This window comes from Rhinolophus sinicus, chromosome 16, assembly GCF_057876585.1.
Source record: "Rhinolophus sinicus isolate RSI-liver-muscle chromosome 16, RSI-T2T, whole genome shotgun sequence".
In the NCBI taxonomy this organism is placed as follows: domain Eukaryota; kingdom Metazoa; phylum Chordata; class Mammalia; order Chiroptera; family Rhinolophidae; genus Rhinolophus; species Rhinolophus sinicus.
This window is the reverse complement of record NC_142516.1, coordinates 2,511,638-2,527,634: the sequence shown is the minus strand read 5'-3', so window position 1 is coordinate 2,527,634 and position 15,997 is coordinate 2,511,638. Positions and strand designations below refer to the sequence as shown.

General features: G+C 61.8%; 1 protein-coding gene and 1 long non-coding RNA gene across 2 annotated transcripts in view; one reads left to right on the top strand and one right to left on the bottom strand.

The window, feature by feature from the left end:
- Positions 1-274: 274 nt before the first annotated feature.
- Positions 275-4,982, bottom strand: LOC141571209 (uncharacterized). The gene is made up of 3 exons (XR_012496000.2): positions 4,836-4,982; positions 1,053-1,241; positions 275-917 (listed from the first exon to the last, which is right to left on the bottom strand). It is a non-coding gene; the product is annotated as an uncharacterized LOC141571209 (long non-coding RNA).
- A 1,128-nt stretch (positions 4,983-6,110) lies between these two features.
- Positions 6,111-15,997, top strand: part of RXRA (retinoid X receptor alpha) — a 98,087-nt gene continuing 88,200 nt past the window's right edge. The window contains exon 1 of the mRNA XM_074331328.2: positions 6,111-6,270. Within this exon, the coding sequence (XP_074187429.1) occupies positions 6,243-6,270 (28 nt within the window). The 5' untranslated portion in view covers positions 6,111-6,242. The remainder of the gene's footprint in view (positions 6,271-15,997) is intronic.

Genomic DNA, 15,997 nt, shown 5'->3' with positions numbered 1-15,997 from the left:
AGTGACTGGACAGGGACAGGTGGGCGGGCGGGCAAGGCACTCTGCTCTACCCCGGGTGGAGGGAGGCTGGGCACAGGCTGATGGTCAGGGGTCTCCAGCCACGCAGGGTGGGGCCTGGGCCTTCCGGGACCTCCTCTGTGGGGATGGCAGCTTCGTGGGGCCCGGAGCTGCAACCCAGAGCCAGGCCAGGCCCTCCTCAGACGCGAGGGCTGCAGAATAGTGTGTCCTGGGCAGTCTGCGCCCCGCTTGCTGGCAGGCTGCGGATGGGGAAGCCACAATTTTAAGCACGGTTTCTTTTGACGCAAGCATTGAGCAGCATTAGGCAAAGTCCTCGGTTACTTCTCCCATCCTTCAGTGCAAACGACTCGCTTTATGGCCGCTATCAATAACCGCTCCCATCTCCCCATCGCCGCAGTGGCCACATATATAATATTTAAACCACATTGGTGGATGACAGAGACGTACGGATATTTTTAATCCCAACAGGCTATTACGGTTCATATCATGTCTGTCAAATAAATATTATGAATCATTTCCCGTTATCTTTATGGGGGCAAGTGACTCCATCAGTGAGACTGGGCACGGTGGCTCTCCCTGCATATTTATCCCCTCTTACGTATATGTATGTGTATAGAGGGAGATGGATGGAGCAATTGTCGATAATAAATGCCCCCGATAAAACACATTCTCTTCTTGCTTGATGGGTGGTGTCTGGAGAAGGGCCTGGTGGAGAGGGGCCAGGAAGGGGCGTGCCATGTTCAGAACCAGGCCTAGCCTGGGAGTCTCACACCAGGCGAGCATTCTCGGCCGTAGCCTTCCTCCTCAGCTGCAGTGAGGCGGTAACATCGATCTCCCTGTTGATATATTCTTATTCTGTGCCAAAATGGCTCCACGGTTAGCTGGCTCTCTTCTCCCATCTTATAGAAGAAGAGACTGAGGTTCAGAGAGGGCCAAATGAAACTTGGTGGCTGAGCCAGGCTATGGCATACCCCTCCTGGTACCCAGTTTTTCAAGTCTGCTGCCTGTCCCTTCTCTCTGGACTCTGGTCTTACCTGGCACCTCCTGCCCAGCTGACCCCCCATACACCCTGAGAAGCAGGGAGGTGGAGCAGTTCACTGAAGGCGGGAGTCCAAGGCTGGTGGTCGTCCCGAGCTGCCCTGCGGGTTCTGACTGTGAACCTCTGCTGCGGTGATGTCGGTGCTGGAGCCAGTCACTGCTCCTCTCAGCCTCGGTGTCTCCATCTGTGAAATGGGGAAACAGGAGTCTGCAAGGCTGGGGTGGCGTTAGAGGAGACGGTCCCTGGTAGTGCATGGCATACCTGGCACCAAGAAGCCCCTTGGGGACAACATGCCCACCCCTCCTGACTCGGAACTCCCAGGACCACCCTGGCACTTTCTAGCCTCGAGGGCTGCCGGTCCTTCCAGCCCCACCCAGACATCTGTGACTTTTTCCAGGTGGCCTTGGAGTTTGGCAGAAACATCTCTTTAGAGGTCCCTGGAGGGAACCCACAGGCTTTTGCCTGGAGCTGCCCTGCAGTCCCGGTCCTTCTCCACAAACCAGCCCGATCCCCTTAGGCCAGGCTCACCTGATTGGTCTGCCCAAACCACCAGCAGCTCCGTGGAGTTTGGGAACTGGGCTCTCACCTCCTGAGGGAGGTAAGCTGCCTGCCTTCAGAGCCGCTGATTCACATGGTACCTGACCTTTCTCCTACTTCCCCTCTTCCCCTCCCCCTTCCCTGCCATCCTTCCTCTTTGTCTCTACTAAGCAGAACAGCCTGGAGGCCAAGTGTGGCCCAGCGCCTTTCCCATGTTCCCCCAGACCGATGGAGGGACAGGACATGACTTGGGGTCACTCCTTCCAGTCTTCCTGTGTGATCTCAGGTGAGCCCTTGCTCTCTGAGCTTCATCCCCACCTCCCAGCCCATCATCGTCATCAGAAAGTATCACTCCCAAAGGAGCCACAGTCGTGGTGAGAAAGTGACCGCTGAGCCAGTGTGCTTAGGGACACAGACAGGCCACCTGCCCATGAGATTAGGCTGAGAGCACTTAAGTCCCTGCCACGCTTGTTGGGGACAAGAGCCCCAAACCTCTGTGAGGTTTGCTGGTCACCAGCTCAGGGTCACATGGACCCTCTTTGGGGGCAGGGAACCAGTAGCTGCTGAGGTGCGCCTGGGTGTTGCAGAGGCTGCTGGGAACATCTGCCCAGATGCCAGCCCCAGGAGCCTCAGGCCGGCAGACACCAGCCTTTAAAAATATTATTCACCAGCGATTCCAGAGACTGTTTACAAGACTGAGTGGAGACAGGCATGCGGAATAAGCCCAAGTACCTTAAAAAGCATCCTTCAGGGGGAAAAAAAAGCCCCAAACAAAAAACAAAACCCTCTCAGATCCCAGGTTGTAAATAGATGGATATTACTATAAAAATATTTTTGGCTGCAGAAGCGCATGGCAGGAAGGCTGGGGGTGTTTTTTTCCATGGTTAGCTTGGACCTGGCCACTCCAAACCAGCCGCCACTGTCCCGGGTGGTGTCGTGTGGGATCGTTTGCACCAAAGAGCCCCTGCTTGAGGGGAGAGTGAAAAATAGCCGTAATGAGCAGTACGCACATTTTCCATCCAGGAGCCTGTGTGTGTGTGTGCGTGTGTGTGTGTGTGTGTGTGTGTGTGTATGTATGTGTGCCACTCCTGCAGCCAGCTCCCCTTCTGACTCCCAGCAGGCCTGCCCCGCTCCCCAAGCACCCCTGTGCCCTGCCACCCCCACAGGTGAGAGAGGCCAGGCTGAGAGCTGTAGGCACTGAGGCTGGATTTCAGCCAGGTCTCTATGGCTCTGGGCCCCATGTTCGTTCTACTGTCCACGTGGTCTCCAGGGGAGAGGCAGGGGCTGGGTGATGCCTTCTCAGGTCTCAGGAACAGAGGGCCCCTCTTGCACCCTTGGCAACCCTGAGCCCTTGTGCCTTCCCTGGGGTGGGGAGCCCAAGTGGAAATTTGTCTATGTGGGGCTCCCTATCTCCAGACGCCAACAGTTCCAAAAGGTCTCAAGTTTTCTGTGGCAAGGGTGCGGTGGGGGAGGGGCAGGGAGCCCAGGGTGCCAGGCTGCCCACTGTCGGAGGTGACTTCAGAGGCTTGAGCCCAGCCTCGGAGGCCTCCAGGAGGACCAGCTTTCCCACAAGCACCTGGCGTGTTCCAACCTGCTCGCTGAGCGGGCCTCTCGCTGTTCCCTCACCGTGCTGGGTGCCTCCCACCTCCAGGCCACTGCTCATGCCTGCCTTTCTGCCCTCACCCTTGCCTCTACCTGACAGAAACCTCCTGCCTTCAAAATCCAACTCAAGAACCAGCCATGCCCGGAAGCTACCTACATCCCCTGGCTGGACGTGGCCTTGCCCTCCCCTTACCATCCATAACACTTCCTGTCTGCCCATCACTCTCTGCTTCAATGACAGTTCCTCGTGGGCCTGTCTCATCTGCCCTCTGGGCAAGGCGGGGGGCGGGGTACTCCCAGAAAGCCAAATCCATCATGTCATAATAATAGTAATAATCGTAGTAACTAACATTTACTGAACTCCTACTCCCTTCCAGACTCTGTTATCTCATTTAGTCATCTCAGTGACTCAGTGAGGAAAGTATGGCTCTCCGTACTTTACAGATGAGGAAACTGAGGCACAGGGAAGAAAGTGACCCGCTGGGCCACACAGCTGGTGAGAGGCACAGCTGGGATCTGGCCCATACCTGTCTATCTGGGACCACACTTCCACCTGAGTACCCAGCCTGAGCACAGACTCAGCAGTTGTTTGTTGAATGAATGAATGATCCCTGGCTTTGGAAAACCGGGATCATTCATGTTTTCCTCTCTCCTCACCTGTCTGTCTTGAGACCCAGTGCGGAACGTGAATGGGCTGACAAAGGAGGTAGCAGAAAGCAGCCCTGCACTGCTGGTCACTAGCTCACACCCTTGGTGGCTGAGAGGTTCCGAGGATGGACTCTGGGTTCAAATGCTGGCTTCATCCTCAATGCTGTGTGACATACCATCATGTCACCTCTGCCAGCCTCACTGTCTTCCCAGTTAGGTGGGTTAGTGGTGCTTGCTGCCCACAGGTTATTAGGGTGACAAGCAAAGGACAGGGCGCCATGGTCCTGGAGGGGCTTCTCCTCCTGGTTACTTGCACCCAGTGGGGTCCCCACATGGAAAGGGCACATGGCCTCTTCTTCTCTAGCAAATGGACCAGTCTGGTGCAGGCTGGGAGGAGGGGCCACTGTTTGTTCCATGGCCAAGGGCACACCAGGGGCGATGGACACAGGACTGAGAACTGGGGCTGGCATATGGCACATGCCCCACATGTGTCAGTGCCTGGGTCTGCTCCTTCTCAGCCCTTTCTGGGGATGCTTGCCGGCCCCCAGCCCTGGCAGAGGGAAGTCAGTGTTAGAAGTGGGTGAGTGTGCCTTGGGGGGTGGGGAGTGGGTTTGTTGTGATGACAGTGGACGAGGGCCATAGTTAAACAGGCTAGGGCAGAGGGGGAAGGGTGGGGGCAGGACAAGGTTTGTGTGTGTGTGTGTGGGGGGCAGGTGGGCAGGGGGCCCAGGGAGCACGGATCAAGCAGAAACCAGGGCAGGACAAGTCTGGGCCGTGGCCTGTGGTTGTGTTGGGGGAAGGCTCCCCCACGAGTGCTAGCCCCCACAGAACGCCCAGGTGCTCCTACCCCAAGTGGAATGAGTACCTCCCCCGAGGACAGGTCAGTGGCTCTTGTGGGATCCAGCTCGACTGTCCAGTGGGAGGCGCGAAGTGGATCCTGTTACTCCATTTCACAGAGGGGAAAGTGAAGCAGAGAGGAAGCAAGCCTTACCCGTGGTTACATAGGGGGCAGTGGTGCGCCAGGCAGGACTCCCTCTCTGGTGGAGGGCTGTGGCTGTCTCTGGGCAGTCGTGGGGGCCACCTTGCCTCATTCATCAACTCCCTTTCCATCAGCCCGCCCGTGGCCCTAGGACCAGCGCGTGCAGCCTGTGTGCCTTAGGTGAGGCCCTCTGCCCCGGCCCCCACTCCCCCACCGAGCATGGGTCTGCTGCGCAGGGAAGGTGGGTCTAGAAGGCAGCAAGCTCACGGTGGGTGGTGAGGGGAGGCGCCTGCCCTGGGCCAGCCCTGCGCAGGGGAGCACCGTGTGCCTCGTGCTTGGCCCCACGCAAGTAACTCACACCCAACCCCAACTCCAGCCGCCCAAGCTGTCCAGGGCAGGCGGCTTCCTTTCGTTTTTATACAAACAAATCCTGAATATGAAAGTCAAGGCAAAGAACTACCCAAGGCATAAAAATAGCCACCGGCCACAAAGTCAGTGCCCAACTCTCAGCAGCTCCTCCCCAGCCTGGTGCCTTTAAAGAGGGGTCCCGAAGTGGGGGTCAGCCTTACAGCGGAAGCGTGAGCACCCCCCCCTCGCCATTCCTGGCGGGCCGTGGGTCCGTCAGTGGGGGTGGGGCTAAGGTGCCCTCGGCCTATGCTCCCCACCAGGCATGAAGCAGGGGACTGCCTGGGGGGTGGGCCCCAGAAAACTGACGCCTCGCGGAGGAGCCAAGCCCGTGCTCCCGCGTCATGGCTTGGCAACCCCGGCCTCAGTTTCCCTACTATCGGCCGCGGGCAGTGCGGGGCCGGAGTCGGCGCGGCCGGCCGCTTTGTGTGGCCGCGCAGACAATGGCCCGGCGGCGTCGGGCTGCCAGCGCCGGTCTCTTCCACCGCCCGGGTGGCTTTTTCTTCTTTTTGGCAGGCCGGGGAGGGAATTCTGCTCCCGCCCGCGCCCCGCCCCCGCCCCGCCGCCCCCGCGCGGCTCCCGGGAACCCCTGGCGGAGGCAAACTTGCAAGTTTGCACGGCGCTGGCTCGCTCACAACTCGGCGGGCGGGCGGGCCGGCCGCGGGCGCGCGCGGGGGGGCGGGGCCGGCCGCGCGCGCGAGCTGCGGGAGGGGCGGGAGCGCCGGGTGGGGCGGCGGCGCTGCGCCGAGTCCGCGCCCGTCGCGGGCCCCCCGCCGCCCCCCCGCCGGCGCCGCAGCGGTCGGAGCGGGGCGCGGGCGCGCGCAGCGGGGGCGCGGGCGCGGGCGCGCGGCGGCGGCGCGCAGCACAAGTAGTTTACATTGTTGGGCGACTTTTGCAACAACTCGCCGCGCCGCGGCCTCCGCGCGCCGCCGCCGCCCCGCCGCCGCCGGCTCCCGCCGCCCGGGCTCGGCCGGCCGCGCCGGGGGCCGCCGCGCTCGCCGAGCCGCCGCCGACATGGACACCAAACATTTCCTGCCGCTCGGTGAGTGCTCGCGGGCCGGCGGGGCGGCGGGCAGGGGCGCGTTCCTGGAGTGCGCGGGGCGTCCCCCGCCCGGCCTCCGCGGAGTTGGGGCGCTGTGCCCGGGGCGGGGGCCGGGCAACTTTTCCCCGCGCGCGCCTGGCTGGGAGGGGGCGAGGGCGGCGGGCGCCCCCGGCCCGCGCCCGGCCGCCGACTGGGTCGCGGAGCAGGAGGGCAGCGGGCCGCGGCGGGGCCAGAGGGGCGGCAGGTCGGCTGGGACTGGGGGTTTCTGCCCCATGGCCTGGCAGCGCCCCGCGGCCCCGGCGCCCGGCTCCAGCCGGCCGCGCAGGGACCGGGCCGGGCGGGCGGAGCAACTTGTGCGCTCGTAGCCTCCGGCCGCCCTGGCATCGGGACGGCCTCCGCGCCGCCGCCCGGGCCGCCGAGTCCAGAAGGCCGCCGGCTGGAGCACACGGGACCCCTCCTCCCCCAGAGCAGTCCAGGCGCGGTGGGCTGGGCCACCAAGGGGCCAGATGACCGGGAACGTCAAACCCAAGAAGGCCCCATCCCAGAATTGGGGGCCTTCACTCTGGCGCACTCGGGCTGTTCTGCGGGTCGTTCTGTGGCGCTGGCCCTACACTTGGGGGAGGACGCCCCAGAGGCACGGAGGGTCAGTTTTCCTGTCCCCCCCCCCCCCTGCCATCCTGCCCCGTGTCTTTCTTGCCTTAGACTGCACTCCAACTCCAGGCCAGGACCCACCGAGAAGGAGGAGGGGGCATGGCCAGGCTCCCCCAGCCGATGCCCTCCCTAGGGTTTGGGAGCCAGTGAGAGGCAGGCAAGGGGGAGGGTGTGGGGAGACTTTATAAATGAGCACCGGCAAGGATATTAATTTGGTGGTGGGGACGGCAGCCAGGCTGTCAGGCTGGGTGAAGGATTTGTCCTGAATGGAAATCAAAACAGCTGATACTGAATGAAACCCCAACGGCCAGTCTCCCCCCCCACCCCTGCCCCCGAAGCCTGGGGTGCATGTTGGCTACCCGGTTGGTCAGAACCCAGCAGGGCTGCAGGGACCTTGGTGAGATTGGGAGCTGGTGCCCCCCAGATGTCAGGGCCAGGGAATGAGCACCAGGCACTCACAGAGGGTGTGCTGCAGGGTGCCTGGGGTAAGGTTCCAAGTTTGTCAAATCTAAGACTCCCTCCCTGACTATATGATGAGGACCTTGGCAGGCGCTTGGTTCTCCCAAAGCCCCAGGAGTGGGCACTCATGCCATTTTGCAGATAAGAAAACTGACTAGGAAAGGCTGAGGCCCCAGGCTGCAAAGTGGTGGGTTTGGAATTCAGCCCACCAGTCTGTGGTGCCGGACCGTGTGGAGCAGGGAAGAAACCTGAGTTGTTTGTGACTTACTGCTGTCGGGCCTCGTATGGGGCTGGCAGGCTCCTGTGTGGGCCGACAGCTCCCTTTCCCTTTTAAAGCTTTGCACACTTGTGCGTGCATGTGCTCACACACATAAAACTGGGCTCTCCCATAGGATCTCTTCTGGAACGAGAATGCTCAGCTCTGTCAGGTCCTCCCTCCTACCTCTCCCTGCTGGGCACTGGGAGCAGGACAGACTCCTGTCCCTGACATCCTGGGAGTTGGCACATGGGGGGCCCAGGACCCAGGGTGGCTGTGCCAGAGTCTCCCTGAAAGGAGAGGTGCTTCTCAGCCACTGCTGCAGGAACCTGGATGGGTGCACCCCTCTACTGCAAGGAGGCTGGGGGCTTCTCCCCAACACGAGTGGCCTCCCAGGCAGTCCACAAGTCCCAGGCCTGAGCAGAGAGGCCTGGGCTCTCATTACATTTTCTTTTTCTAAGCTTGTGACCAGCTCTGAAGTCCAGTGGAGTTGAAGGTCCATTTAAGCGGCTACTTGCCTAAGCTCTTTTGTCAACACAGCCTGATCCCCCGTGGGGGGTGAGTGTCAGAAGGCCCTGCTTGTCCAGGGCCCTGCTGGCAGTCCAGGCCAGAGCTGGAGCTGCTGAGAAGGCTGTACCGTCCCTTGTAGCTGTCTGGCCCCTTTTGGGGCCTCGGACAGAGAGGGCTGCTTCCTCCCAGTGCCCAGTGCCACGGGGCTTGGTGGGCCTGGGACCTCTCCCTCACCCGCCCAGAGCCTCCAGCTGCTGCCTTCTGAGCCCCCCAGTGAGGGCAGGGATGAGTTCCAGGGGCAGATCTGAAGGCCGAGTCACTCGCCTGAGGCAGCCCTTGCTTCCTGCCCTTGCTGCCCAGAGCCCACGCACCCTTTAGGGGGCAAAGCCTGTGCTGCCATCAGCCTGGCCAGTGAGACTAGACAGCTGAGCCTGCAAAAGGAGTCCACAGGTCTCAGACTGTACCAGACCCCCCCCACCTCCTTGGCAGCTAGTGGCCCGTTTGCCCGGGGAGGGGTGGGTGGCCAGTAGCAGAATGATAGGCCTACTGGCCACCCCCTGAGGGGGCTCTTTGGGACCTGGGAGGTCTTGGAACCCTGGTGAGGGGCTTCTGGTAAAATCAGAGCCTTCGGGACCCAAAATAGAGCATGTTCCAGGGCCTCTCGAAATAACAGGGTCACATGACTCTGGGGAGGCCGGGCTAGAGTCCGGGCTGGGAGGCCGGGCTGGAGTATGCCTGCCCAGGCAGTTCTGTCTCCTGGGCACTGCCCACTGTTGGGGCGTTTGTTTTGGTAAACTCCGGAGGGGGCTCTGTTTGTGTACGGGGAAGTGTCAGGGTGAGAAAAACAGCCCTCACGTGTGGCCTGACCGTGGCTGTGGCCTTGCCAACCTGCCTCTTTGCCCGGGGCTGGCTGTCGTGTCTGGGCCCACTGTGCAGCCCTGATTCCCTCTGCACAACATGGGTGGGACGAGCTGGGGGCCCCCAGGACAGGCCAAGGAGGGAGGGCTGGGTGGCTCTGAGCCAGGATTAGGCAAGTTGAGCGAGCAGCCCTGCTCCCAGCTCCACCAGCTCTTCCAGCTGTACTTGTCCTTCAGGGCCGAGGGCAGCGGCACCTCCTCCGGGAGGCCCTCTGCCTGCTCTCCCTTGGCCCCCTTTGTGGTTCTGGGATGCTTTCTGTTTGTGGTCTTTGTTTCTTCTCCTGGGAAAGAAGGCCTGGAGGTGGGGGTAGTTGTAGAATTACTGTGTGGGCATAGAATGGGTGCTCGCGGGTGGGCCCTATCTGGTTGGGGCTGAGTGTGCACTCCTGGGGCTCTGGCACCAGGGGAGGGGCCCTGGGGTGAGTGAGGTGGGACAGGTGTGTGTGTGTGTGTGTGTGTGTGTGTGTGAGTGTGTGAGAGAGAGAAAGACTTGAAAGCCTGCCCAGAGCCACTGGAAGCCGCCTGTGGAGTTTCATGTTTTTGCGTTGTGTGGGCTCTTTCCACAGCTGGCATGCTCCAGGGCTGTGGCCTCGAGAGTGGTGAGCAAGGCCCGCCCTTTAGGAGAAGAGTGCTCCGTCCCAACTGCTGGGCCCGGCTCAGCTGCTCTCCGTGGGGCACAGAGCAGAGGCCACTGAACTGGCTCAGGCTGGGCCACCGTCATGGTGTCGAGGCTTCACAAGCCAAGACCTGCCCTCCTTCCTTCTGTACCGACTCCAAGTTTGTCGTGTGCAGTTGCCTTTTGTGGCCAGGGCCTTGAGGCGGCTCATTAATTGGTTTATTTCCACGGGAACTGGCCATTGGTAGGGCCAGGGGTTTGGGTCCTCAGGAGCCTGGCTGTCTGGACTGTGGCTGGTGGGGCTAGTGTCCATCTGGGAATCACCTTCCAGACCTTACCGAGGCAGAGCAGGTCGATTTCAGGGATGCTAGGAAGGGTCAGTGAGAGGGCTCATCCCTTCCCTCCTCTGCTCTCCCCTGTCTACAACATTTACATTTTAAAAGCTGCACTCTCTTCTTTTCCCTTCTATTCAGGTCCCTTTGTCACTTGCTCCCCCCACCCACTTTTTCTGGAATGACATGGCCATCCCTGGGAGGATCCCGGGAGCTGTACCTTCCTGCCCCAGGGCTGTGTCCTGTTGCTGGGCTGGTGGTCTGGTCCTCCATGCTTGCTGCCTGTGTGTGGCCTGCCCCTCAGCCTCTCAGCCTCAGCTCTCCATCTGCAAAATGGACGCACGTATTGGGCAGCGGGTTTGTTGTAGGGGCGTGTCTATCTCTGCCTCTTGCCTGGTTCAGGGTGTGGCCCAGGTCTGAGTGTGGGACCAAAACATGACTCCATCGCAGAGGTGATGGCTGGTGCCATCAAGTGCTCGAGCAGATTCAGGAAAAGAGGGCCGCCTGCATCCTCCCCTGGTCTGGGCGCCCTCGCCCTGCTGGGACCCCGCTACACGGACTCCTCGAGGCCTGCAGGAGGGGATGGGGCCCGGGACTCACTTGCACACCCGCCGAGCCTGCACGAGCTGTCTTGAGTTGTGCCCCGGCGCCTCCCAGACAGGGAAATTGCACCCTAGAGTTACAAAGCGATTGTCTAGCTCAGCAGCTGAACGCACGTGAAATGGAGCAGAAAGCAGCCACATCACATTGGCCTAGGCCGTGCAGGGAGAGCGGGATGCACACATGCCCGGGCTGGGCCTGGCTGTGTGCACACGCACACGTGCTCACACTCACTCTCAGCGTCTCTGGCTGCACTGTGCTCACCTCTGCAGCCAGAGCTACCTGCAGCTCTGCCCGCTGCTGTTTTTCACGTGTCCCCGTGACCCTGTGCGTCTGTGTCCCTATGAATCTGTGTCCCATATCCCCATGACTCCATGCCCTTATGATTCTGTGTCCCCATGTCTCTGTGTCCGTGTGTCCCCGCGCCCGGTGTGAGCGGAGTGAGTGAACAAGGTCACCGCTCAGGGCCTGATTTCCTTGTCACCTCATCTAGATGGATCTCCGTGGTTCCGGCCTGTCCTGTTTTTCTAAGTGTCTCCCAGCTTGTTCAGGGCCCTGCACTGCCCCTTCAAGGATGCCGATGGCTCCATCCATGGGGCACCTGCTATACACCTGGGATGCGTGGAGGTTTCGCAGAGATGGCCCCTGTGAGCAGATGGGGAAACGGAGCCCTGGGTGAGGCCTGTCACAGCCGTGATGCTGGTGCAGTGTCTTTGCGTGGCTCTGCCTGCGTTTTCTCAACAAAGTGACTTCCCAGTCTGGGGGGGCCTGAGCACCCGCTGAGCAGACCCATCCCTGGTGTGGGGGCACCGCTCCCCCAGGCCTCCTCATCCTGAGGTAGCATCTTCTGAAGCCGCTCGCCTGCTGGGGTCTGGGTTTGCGCCCCGGCCTGGCCTCCTGGGGGCCGCGTTGTGGGTCTCAGGCCCTTGCGGGAGCGAGCGTTTTATTCTGTGGGATTTGGTAGGTGGATGGAGCTTCGCTCCGCCCGCTCTCTCCCTTTCACCCACTGATGGCCTTCTGGGGACTGGACACCCTCGATCCTTACCCAGCGTTGTCCTGGGCTGCAGGTGGGGCAGGGTTGGGGTTGTTAGCGGGCGGGACGCCCGGGTTGGGACAGCAGCCAGAGGCACAGCCTGAGGACCCCGGTGCCTGGGCCGGCTCGCACCTGCTCTCCCTGTCAGGGCAGAGCTTCTGGCAGCACATTCCTGGGGAACCTGGTGGAGGGGGGCTGGGCAAGGATGGCCACACTGGGTCCCCAGGGCAGGGTGGGGCCTTGGTCACCTCTGTAGTCTCCACCCGCAACACACGTGCACACACAGAAATGCATGCGCACACGGATGCATGTCCACCCATGCACACATGTACGCAGCACACACGAACATGTACATGTACATGTGGGACGCACGGACATGCATGCATGAGTGCACATGAACACACATGAACATGCATGTATCTACACACGGACACACATGTACACGCCCAGCCTTCCTAACAGTCTTGACAGCCTCTTCCTTAGAAGGACCCAGGTCTGCTGGCTGGATTCACTCCACAGGTGCCAAGGGCACACCTGCCAGGGGCTGGCCTGCTCCTGCCGTCCTGCGGAGATACGTGTGACGAGTGGGCGGCTGGGGAAGGCCTCCTGTTGTAGCTGCTTCTGGTGTGGGCTCTGAAGGAGACAGGGTTGCCACAGGTGGTGGGGGAGGGTAACTGGGTGCACAAAGGCCCAGAGGCCCATGTGGCAAGAGCTGGGAGAGGTGTCAACGTGCGGACAGACCCAGTTTCTAGGCGGGGCCCTGGCACTAGGTCAGGTGTGTGGGGGTCCGGGGTCTGGGGTGGCCGTGGGCAGGGTGGTATAGATGGTTGGGTTGGGCCTCCAGCTCTGTGCAGAAGGTGGGCGGGAGGCAGGCCGGCGCTGAAAGGAGGCAGGTCCTAGGTGGGCTTGGAGCCTGACAGTGGGGGCCCCTGTGAGTGGCCTGTTTCCCCTTGCCCTCAGCACAGCAGCCAGAGCTGGGGATGGGGGACTCCTAGTGGCTTTCTTGGGGATCAGACTGGGCAGCGTGGCTGGGCAGCAGATGCCCACCACCCCTGAGCATGGGGCTGAGAGAGGACTCCCCTCACCCCTGAGCCCCAGCTCTCTTCCTGGCCCTTGGGCCCTTGGCCTGTCCCTAGGGAGGTGCTCTCTACCCCATGTGTCTCCCCCACATGTTGATGGAGACGTCCCAGGGCCTGTGTGCTAGGGGCACGAGTGAGGGGGCCTGGGGTCTCTGGGAAAAGTGTTGCAATGGGCCGGCAGCCAAGAGAGTGCTGGCCCAGGCCTGGGAAGGACATGCCAGACCCAGAGCACAGGATGAAATTGGGGGGACAGGCTGTCCATGGAGGGCAGAGCAGCTGAGCCTGCTAGGGTCAGGGCAGGGACCCGAGGGCTATGGTGGGAACTGGCCTTGGGGCTGGGGGATGGGATGTAGGCAGGCCCTTGGGGTCCTCTACTGGCCCTTGGCTCTGAGTTCCTGAAGCACGTAGTCTCGAGTCCTGTCATCTGGGGCCCGGCATGCAAAGGGGAGCCCTCGCTCGGTTTCTGGGCTGACCCGAGCCTGGCCCTGGCTTCCCTGCACCTCTCTGGACTCCTTGAAGCAACAGTGGTTTCCAGCTGTGCCTTAGTTTCCCTGACTGCCCTGGGCACAGGGCTGGTGGTGACTGGTCTCTGTAGAGTGGCAGCCGCTGTACTGAGTCTGGAGCATGCAGTGCTGAGGGGAGGGAGGGGAGAGTGAATTGGGCTGGGGCCAGGCTGTGTGTGTAAACGCTCCGTGGGCCCTGGATAAGCCCTGAGGAGTTCAGAGCCGGCCACACCCGGGCCGCGGGGCTGTAATGAGGTTACTGATTCAACAGGTTTCCTGGTGCTGCCTCCTCCAACCAGGGAGGCCGGGCAGCCCCCGGAGGGATCTAAGTATCCCATAATTGACCAATTTAGCTTAAGTGTCCGCACTCGCCCCGGGCAGAGGTCAGGCAGTGACAGCCCAGGTGCTGCGATGCCGCCTTGTCCAAAGCCTTCTGGCATCTGTGGGCCTGGCTGGCCCTGTGCCTCCTCCGCCTGGGACGCCTGCTCCTCTCCCCTCTTCGTCTGCCTGTGGGATCAGCTCCAAAGCCGTGTTCTTCCGGAAACCTACGGCCGCTGTTCCCACATGGCGGAGACTGCAGGGCACTGGGCGCAGTTTCGGACTCCGTGCCGAGCTGCCTGTGTCCAAGCCCCGCTGTCAGGTCGGCTGGCCCCTGCCTTACTTGCCTTGCCGTTTCCTTGTGGGTACACGGAGGCTCAGGGCCGTCCTGGGAGAGCAGGCGTTGGCCAGCGCGTGCTCGGGACGTGCTGGCCGCCTGCCTCACCTTCTCTTGTTTCTGAGGCTTCCCGAGGGCAGGGCCCGGCCGGGGCGAGTGCAGCCCTGCACCCCTAGCACGCGTGTCTGATTGAGGAGTGGGATGGAGAAGACCCCACACTGACCGTCCACCGGCGGCAGCTCCATACCCATGCTGTAGAGGGGGAGCCCGGGGCCCTGGTGGGGGCTGGCGGGCCGGTCCAGCCCCTGCTCTCCAGCAAACTCAGGCCTCCTGTCCAGGGCGCCTGCCTTGTTGTCTGTTTGTCCCTGAGAGGCATGGCTGGGCGTTGGGCAGCATTGGTCAGTGGTGGCAGCCGTGGTGGCCCTGTGCTCAGCTGTCCTGAGGTCAGCTGTCTACGTGGACAGGCCTATGAGGTGGGGGGCTGTCATGTCCACATTTTGGGGGTGAGGTCTTCAGACTCGGGAAGGTGGCTGCGGTGCCCGGGCTGGTGAGAACCCAGAATGTTAACTCTGGGGGCTGAGCCTCAGTGGGGTCCTTCCTTGGGACAGTCAGCGCCTACCATGCACACCCGAGACCAGCTTCGTCCAGAGTGGTTTTAGGGTGCCTTCAGCAGAGGCCTTCAGCAGAGGCTTTCGCTGTTGCTACTGGGGGAGGTATGTTGTGCTGAGCCCCGGGGGGTCCCCTGAGCCCTCTTGCCCTGCTCTGTTCTGTCGGGCGGGAGAGCCACTCGGTGCAGGGATGCACCCTGGGGCCTGGGCGGTTACGCAGGTCTGCTCCCTAACCGGTCGCTGCGGCCCGGCATGTCCCTCCTTCTCTCTGGGTCTCAGTTTCCCTGGGGCCCTCTGGCTGCCAGAGGCGTCTGCCCTTCCCTCCTGGTACCTTGGCCTGAGCTGGGTGGCCGTCTGGGTGGGATGGCACAGCTGGGGACCAGTTCCTCAGGAAATGGTTGTCTTACCTCCCCATTTGAGGGGGGCAGAGCCTGGCTGGGTCCCTGGGGTCTAGGAGGCCATGGGCGCCTAGGTGGCTAGGGTGGGGCGTGTGGTCACTCCAGTTGGCCTAGCTCTGGTTTTGAACTAGGAGTGTTGGGAGAGACACTTCGGGGCTGAGCAGCATGTAATGGGGAAACAGTAAACCTCACGAATTGGGGCTGGGTTGAGCAGGGGACAGTGGGATCATGCTGGCCACCACCCAAGGCCAGGCCAGCCCCTCTCCCCGTGGGCTCTGACCTTGCCTACTGGAACTGTCCATGGCTCCCCATGGCCCCCCACCCCCGGGTGGAGGCCAGGCCTCTGCTCAGTGTCTCGTGGCTTGTGGCCTCTCCTGCCACATCAGGCACCACTCACTCTCCTCCCTGGCTTTCTTGTGTTTAAAACTTGATGGTGAAAGAGGTTACCCTGTGTGATGAGTGAGTGCCAGCTCTGGGTTGAGGGCTGTGTGGTCCTGGGCCAGCACATTCAGCTGTCTGGGCCTCATGCGCCTCACCTGTACACTGCCTGAGGCGTCAGGGAGGCGTCAGAGGAGGTGATGGTGCAGGTGAGTTTTAAGGTATGAATAGCAGTTTGTTGGGTGGACTGTGGGAAGGGAGTCCGTTAGAGCATGGGTGGACCCTTCGCAGGGAGTTCTCGGTACGGAGAGGAGCTGTGTGTGTGGCTCTGGATAGCGGTCCTCCCTGGAGGATTCCAGAAGTGCCCCACTGCATGGCCAGGCTGTGGCCTGCCGCTGGCTGGCTGGGTTGCAGGTCTGTGCTGGTGAGGAACCATGTGAGCGTGGGGGTGTGGTCAGCTGGTCTGGGAATAATTAACCCTGGGAGGAGGTGGAGCTGGGAGTGGGCCTGGCTGCCACCGTGCCCCCTCTGAGCCAGTCCCCGGCTGGCTTGATGTCCCCTCTGCTTCCCAGGCCCTGGACTGTCCTGGTCTGGAGCATGACCCACTCTGGCCCCCCACAAGTTGCTGCGCCAGCTCGGATCTCTGGCTCCTGGCATGAGTGCCATTGTCCGGCCTCTTCCCCACCCTGTGTGTCCCCACATCCCTTGGTCCATCCCCTGCCACAGCCCCTG